The sequence below is a fragment of the Neophocaena asiaeorientalis genome, unplaced genomic scaffold (genome assembly GCF_003031525.2).
Source record: "Neophocaena asiaeorientalis asiaeorientalis breed wild unplaced genomic scaffold, Neophocaena_asiaeorientalis_V1.1 scaffold308, whole genome shotgun sequence".
NCBI lineage: Eukaryota > Metazoa > Chordata > Mammalia > Artiodactyla > Phocoenidae > Neophocaena > Neophocaena asiaeorientalis.
Genome location: NW_020172768.1, coordinates 3,067,395 through 3,074,972, shown reverse-complemented (window position 1 = coordinate 3,074,972; position 7,578 = coordinate 3,067,395). Strand labels below are relative to the sequence as shown.

The 7,578-nt window shown below is 49.6% G+C and overlaps 1 protein-coding gene across 1 annotated transcript in view; it reads left to right on the top strand.

Moving 5' to 3' along the window:
• Positions 1-3,505: 3,505 nt before the first annotated feature.
• KIRREL3 (kirre like nephrin family adhesion molecule 3) overlaps positions 3,506-7,578 on the top strand; it is a 119,382-nt gene continuing 115,309 nt past the window's right edge. Inside the window, exons 1-2 of the mRNA XM_024740765.1 lie at positions 3,506-3,632; positions 4,973-5,050. Of these exons, the coding sequence (XP_024596533.1) occupies positions 3,506-3,632; positions 4,973-5,050 (205 nt within the window). The remainder of the gene's footprint in view (positions 3,633-4,972; positions 5,051-7,578) is intronic.

Below are 7,578 nucleotides of genomic sequence, written 5' to 3'. Positions count from 1 at the left end.
CCCCTCTTTCCCACCCACCCCCATTGTCCCATCTTAGCAGCCCCTCTGGCCGCTCTCCAATCAGTTGGTGCCTCTCCCAATCCTTTTGAGTGGTTGTGCGATGCTGCTCCCTGCATCCCCTGTGACCAAAAGATGGGAGTCAGAGTCTTGGCCAATGGAAATAGCCAGGTCCTATAGAAGACCAGCTTCTCCCCTCTTCCTGTCTATGTTAGCTTGCTAGGGCTGATGTGACAAAAAGCCACAGACTGGGTGTCTTAAACATCAAAAATGTATTGCCTAGGGGCTTCCCTGGTGGCGCAGTGGTTGGGAGTCCGCCTGCCGATGCAGGCGACACGGGTTCGTGCCCCGGTCCGGGAGGATCCCACATGCCGCGGAGTGGCTGGGCCCATGAGCCATGGCCGCTGAGCCTGCGCGTCCAGAGCCTGTGCTCTGCAGCGGGAGAGGCCACAACAGTGAGAGGCCCGTGTACCGCAAAAAAAAAAAAATGTATTGCCTAACAGTTCTGGAGGCTAGAAGTCCACAAAAGATGTTGGCAGAGTTGGGTCCTTCTGAAGGCTGTGAGGAAAGGCTATGTTCTAGGCCTCCCTTCTTGGCTTATTGATGGCCGTCTCCATGTTTATATGTGTGTCTGTCCCAAATTTCCCCTGTTTATGAGGACACCTGTCATATTGGATTAGGGCTGCCATTTTAACTTGATTACCATTTTAACTTGATTACCTCGGTTGAGTCTCTTTGTCCAGATAAAGGCACATTCTGAGGTATTGAGGTTACGACTTTAACATCGGATTTGGGGGAGGTCACGGTTCACCCCACGGTCCCAGCCAGGACCACTGATCTCTGCTGTCTCTTCTCTGTCTTGAATCACGGCATCAGCAGCCCTGGGATCCCGGAACCTGCCCTAAGAATTAGCCAGAAATCAGACCTGGATTCTAGCCTGAGCGCTGTTACCAGCTGTGCTCTGGCCTTGAGTTGTCATTTTACTTCTCTGAGCCTGTTTCTGAAACCGAAACGGAGGAAATCATTTCCGCCTTGCGTGCTTCACAGAGCTACTATGAACACCCAATAAGACAGTGTGACAGCATCGTGAAAAAATAAGTATCCCACAAATGTGAGGTAATATCACTGCACTATCATTATGATTACTCGTAAGAATAAAGGGATCCTTGGGCTAGAAAAAGTCCCATCCTCACCCTCTGAAACTGAAGGAAAGCCATTCCATTTAGGAAGCCATCCCTCTTTATTCCTCCCGAGAGGAAGCCTCACGCTTCCCAGACTCCTGTTCTGATGAATTGCGACGTTCATTCACTTCAGACCATCTGCATCTACCTAATCCACTGTGCCAGGGTTAAGCCCTCCTGATTCCATTCTGGCCCGGGTCGGGGAGAACTGATTACCACCCATTATTTCTTAGTCATCTCTTTCATTAAATCAGACTTTTCCTGATCCGTTGCCGCGTGCCAGGCACTGTGCTTAGGGCTAAGGGCTCTGAGCCTAAAGAGGCACTATCCTCGCCCTTCTGTTGCTCAGTCTAGAGGCCGGGAGTTCCTGGGGTGCAATCTGGACTTCTCCCTAGGAAACACACCGCTTCCCAGGAAATGTTTCATTGTGTAGCAGCGTTCCCTAATTCTTTGTTCTCCTGAGACAGCGGCCTCCACATCCCCATCTGCAGGTGACACTGACCTTCTTTGCCCTGAACTGTCCTTCAAGCCAGGATGACTCCATTCGCGTTCATCATTTCCCACGGGTACGTTCGGTGCATCTGGTGGTTCTGCTACTGACTAGTCCTCAGCCAAAGGCTGCAGCCCCAAAGTCTATGTGGAGAAGACCCCATCATCTTGCTGTTCTAAAATAGGCATCTAGGACCCTGACTCCACCATCGGTCCCATGCCATGTGACAAGGAAGGTCGCAGTCTGGTGGCTGGTCTAGATCACAAAGTGAATGATGGATTCACTTTTGATTGATTCACAACTGATTGATTGACAATCAATTCGCAATTGATTCACAATGATTGTTCTTTCTATCACATTCTTTCATCTCTCCCGTAACAGCCTGGTTGATCTGGCTTGGTGGCGTTTTCCCAAGAGGATGCCATAGGTTCCTGCTCCCCGCCAGCTCTCTCTCTGGTCAGTATCTTTGACCACACCCATCCTCCACACCTGTGTTTCTAGATTCTCCTCCCCTCCCTCACTTTGGGCCCTGGCCTGCTTCCTCATGTGGAAACAATGACCTCTAATTTAGCTCTGCAATATCTCTCCCAAGAACACCCCAAATTTTCATATACGGATAGTTAGATAATTCCCACTTCGCTGATCCCCCAACCTGCTCTTTCTTACAAAGATCCCAGTGGCTTCTCCCCACTTCTCAGTAAAGACTCAGTCAGAGAGCCCTCTCACTTAATAAATTTCTGCAGTGTGCTTATTAGGGCCTTGTAATGTAGCCGCCTAAATAATTAAGACTAACCCACAAGTGTCAAATTAAATGAGCCAAATACATTGAGAAATTGCCTGGTCCTCCATTTCTTTTATTAATCAGGTTTTTTAAAAAAAAACTTCTTTTCCTGCTCATTTGCAAAAGTCAAACATGGTCAGTGAGACTCTTACTTATAATAACCGTGCATATGTGCAGCCTCTTTCCTTGGGCAACTCCCCCTGGGGGCATATTATATATGACATAGGACAGGGTCGGTTGCAGTGGCAGAGACAGCCAGCCCAGAAAACAGAGTCAACAGGTTGTCCCCGGTCTCGAAACCTTTAGGAGAATCGTGCTTCCTCCATTTCCTTGAGAGTCGAGGGGACTGTTTAGGAAGCCCAGCACGAACGCGGGCCAAAATCCATCCAGCATCTGCTGCCCTCCACCCCTCAGTGCTCACCTGGGCTCGTTCCCGGACTCGATGCAAGAGCCCAGGCTCCGTCTCTCATTAGGAGCTGCTGCAGATGTGCTTCAGATGAGCATAAGAAGTCAGTGGAACGTAGGATAGGAGCCATCGGCAATTGTATCATTGTGTTGATGAACAATATGTGCAATTGTAATGGGCTGGTTAACGCTGCCTGTCGTCAGCACGTTGAGGTTCCAGCACGGCGCCAGGCAAGAGGCTATTGTCTGCTGGAGCTCAGAGCCTCCCCACAGCTTGGGCTTCCGCGGGCCCCCTCCTGGCGTGCCGCATTCCTGCCTCTTGAAGGTGGTTGTTAGAAAGGATCCACAAATATAGTAAGTAAACATCAAAGGGCCTTTGATCCGCACGGCTTTCAACAGAGAAGGAGCCCCTGAAGAAAGGGCCAAGGCCTTGGATGAGGGAACTTAACATCGTCAATTTGAGCGCCTGAGATGTAAGGCTGTTTGAAGTGAGGGCGTTTTGGCCGTGCCTTCAGACAAGCGTGGAGGGAAAGGAAGAGAAGTGAGTGCCTTTGGAAAAGGCACGCTCAGATCTGCTTCTCTGCTCTTTACTGATAGTCAATAAACCCCTTTAAAGAATCAAGAGATCAAAGCCTGCGACCTCCTTGGGCCATGGCTTCTGCCACCGCCCACCACACTTTGTTTTCCTCTGGGGCTGGAGCCCCTGAGCTCGACTTAGCCGTGTCTCTTGGGCCCTTTCATCCTGCTGCCCAGAGAGGCTGGGCCTGGGCCACAAGAGGTGGGTGAAGGGGTAGGGGGCAGAACGAGCCCAGCCTCTCTATGCTCTGACAGCCTACATGCAGACTGTCTCGGGCTCAGAGGAGCACCCGGTGTCATGGGAGAAGCTGCTGTGACACACCCCTCAGGGGGAACCTCCTTCTCTAAGAAACCGGTGGAGAGAGTATCTGGGCGTCCAGAAAGCTAGCAAAGCCTGGAAGGAGCCGCAGGCACGTCCCCGCCTCCAGAAATCATACCCCTTATCCATTTACCCAGTTTATGGCAGCTGCCACATTTGTATGACTCCAGAGCAAAGAGGGAGGGGCGGGGAGTCTACAATAATCATGGGTAGTCACTTATCATCTTTGGACTTCAATTTTCTCATCTGTGTAATGTGAATAGTAATAACCGACCTGCCTACCTCATGCAGTCGTTGTGAGGGTCAAAAGAGAAACTTGGTGTGGAATTGCTTCAAAGCCCACAAGTGCTGAAGACAGGTGAGGAAGAAAGGATAAACACTAGAGAGGAAATCTTGCCCGGTTGGCTGAGGTACTCCAGTCCAACGCTCACACACAGTGAGCACTGATTTACAAAATATCGTGGGGGAGAAAACAGTCTCTTGCTTTTGCTACCTGGAATTGTTGTTCCAACCTGTTGTTCCATTGGGTCAAAGTCTTGTGGGACCAGAGTCTACGTCTTACGTCTCTCAGCCATCCCCACCCCTGTGCTCTACACTGTGTTTACACCTCATAAGTGCCAGATGACAATGCTGAATTGTACCTGAATATAAAGATGAACAGGGATCCCCAGCCCCAGAAGTTCACTCTCTCCCAAAAGATAGACTCCTTCTACCTACACCTTGACCCCTGTGTCTTCTTCCAAATTTACCCAATCACTCCTTTGGCCACTGTGTCTAGTTGTACTGTTCCGTCCTGGACACCGCTGGCTGGACTCTGCGTCTTCTCTGGCTTGACAACAATCCCAGTGTGATCAGAGCCTAGTCCCTATGCCTGGGATATATAGGGCCTCGTGAACCTATAGAGTAATGGTTATGAACATGGACGTTGGAGTCAGGCTGCCTGTGTTCAAAATCCCGGCTGTGCCACCTACCAGCTCTTTCACCTAAGGCTGCCTGCTTAATGTGTCTGTAAATGGGGATAACAATGGCATATACCACATGGGGCTGTTGTGAGGATCGAAGGACGAAATTATTGGTCTTAAATTATGCCTGGACCATAGTTAGTGCTTTCTAAATGTTTGTTAAGTAATTAAGTAGCCCTGTTTATAAGAGCAACAAGCTTTACATCCCTTGCACTGACCCCTGACCCAGTCCCACCTCACCGACCTCTGCTTTTCTTCCAGAGCTGGGCCTCCAGAAAAGAGGATGCTGTCTGGTGCTGGGCTACATGGCCAAGGACAAGTTTCGGAGAATGAATGAAGGTCAGTGAGAACCCGCCCTCTCAGGGGAAATGGGGAGGGAAGAAGTTATGCCCTACAACTATGGTACCAGGAAAAAAGAGCCGGGGCCATTTCAGAAAGGACAGTGGACACATCAGTTTGGTTTCCATGAAGCTGTTCAGATAGTAACACGGGGAAGAGCACCTAATGCCTGAAACACTGTGTGCTGATTCTCGAGCGTTCTTCACACGCTATCTTCCCTCCTCCCTCGGTGCCCCCTCCTTCTCTTCCTCTCTCTTTGTTTCCTTTTGTTCCTCACTTACCCACCCAATGCAATTAAATCTGCTTCTATTATCTTTTCTCATCCAGACCTCTCTGCCCTTTTCCTTAATCATTCTCATCTCTTGGATGCTTATTGAATTAACGGCACCTCACGGGGCATTTGGGAGGATACTATACAAGAATAAGGCAGAGCTTTTATTCTCAAAGAACTTCCCCTCGAAAAACTGCCCTCTTTTCTGACTCCATTGGCCCTACCTCTCCCACTTACTCATAGGCCATTCTGCCTTCCTCTAGCACTGGGTCTTTCCTCTGAGGTTTGACTGGGCCACAGAAGGCTGGAGGAAGGTATTGACATTGATGTGGAGGCTAGGATGTGAGAGGAGTGCTGTCACTTACGGGCCTGCTGTAATAAAGAGCCAATCTCCTCATCCCCAGCCATCTGTCTCCATGCAGTTCATAAGCCTCTCCATCAGATGCCACAGACTGTTTGTCAGGATTCAAAAGTAGGTGAGCAATGGCTGGGGAGGCCATTTATTCAGTAAAGTCAGACAAATGAAACCCTGGCTTCTCACCAGCCCAGCTTGCCGTGAGCTGGGCCCCTCCCCACTCAAGGACCAGGGTCCCTGTAGCCTCATTCCCATTCCAGGCATGGAAAAGGCAGCTCACCTGTACCATCTTAGCCCTAAAGTTAGGCCATAGCATGGCTCCCTCTTCCTATGCTCCTTAGCTGGCTCTCCTCCCAGCCCACAGACCATGACACTCACAACCCCATGTGCTCCCCAGACCTAATGCCTCACCCACTGTAGGTTTGTTGCCAGCACACATCATACTGACAGTTTGACAGCCGTTAAGCCAGCACAATTAAACATAAAGACTATCACCTCCCCTGTTTCAATGCCTGTCTGTGTAAGAAGGCAAGAGCCTCAAGAAGCTACTTCCTCTTTGTCGGAGCTCCGTGGCTGAGCACAGCCAGGGTTGAGGATTGCATTTTCTGCATCCAACCAGCCAGTATCCCTTCCTGACTTTTCTCTTTCGCAGCCTACCCCTCCCTTCCCAACACCACGTTCTTGAGAGCCGAGGCGGTAACATCTAATTTGTAGAAACTGACAGCATGCCTCTGTCCATGGTGCTGAATAGACACATTCTCTTGCTGGCAATGCTCGTTAGAGAAGCTGAAATGAGGGTCACAGGGAACAGGGGTGCCAAAAAGTCAGGACTTGGACTGGATTTGAAAGCTCAAGCTCTGAGTGCCTGACCTCAGTAAAAGGATACTGACTCAAGATCTTGGGGCCTAAAAAGAATCATATCACAAGGCTGATGAACACGATTTGACTCCCTCCAAATTTTCACAAGTGACTTGGGCTGCCATAACAAAATACCATAGACTGGCTTAAACTCAGAAATTTATTTTCTCACAGTTCTGGAGACTGGAAGTCCAAGATCAGGGTGCCAGCATGGTCAGGTTCTGGTGAGAGCTTTCGTTCTGGTTTGCAGACAGCAACCTTCTCACTGAGTCATCACATGGCAGAGAGAGAGAGAGAGAGAGAGAGAGCACGCGTGCTCTGGTGTCTCTCCTTACAAAGACGCTAATCCTATCAGATCAGGGCCCTACCCTTATGACCTTATTTAACCTTAACACTTTTGTAAAGGCCGTATCTCCAAATACAGTCACAATTAGGGGTTAGGGTTTCAACATAGGAGCGGTGTTGGGGGGGGGCGGTGCAGCAGGGGAACACAATTCAATCCATATTTTTGCCATAGCAGAAATGTACGATGGTAATACTCTGAACCAGAGGTTAGGAAAATGGTAAGAAAAATAAATGCAGCCTTAATATCTCCTTAGATTTTGTTCAAGTAAAGAAGGAAGGAAGAAAGTCAGGGAGGACTAGAGGAGGACTTGGAAACACGACCAGCACCAGATGACTTCTGAGGACAGTTAGCCTTACTTTGTGCAACAACTAAGCCGAGGCGGCATTTTAAACTGTTTTTTCTTGTTAAAAAGGGAAGATGCCAAAACAATGCCTCTTCTCTCTAAGTCCCCTCTTCAAACACACACAATCCATATAAACGGGTTATTCCTTTCAACTGACTGTGGTCGACCTGGTTAGGAATGCTCTACCCCAATCTATACCCTCCGCCAGTGAAGACAAACTGAGAATCAAGGAAAAGGCAACAGAAACAACGGCAATAGCCAGGAGGTAACAGAGTGGCTAAGCCCCAGCCCCGCCTTCCTCTGTGCCTGTGATTCTCGCCCCCCCCCAAATGCCCCCCACCCCTCCCCCCCCCCC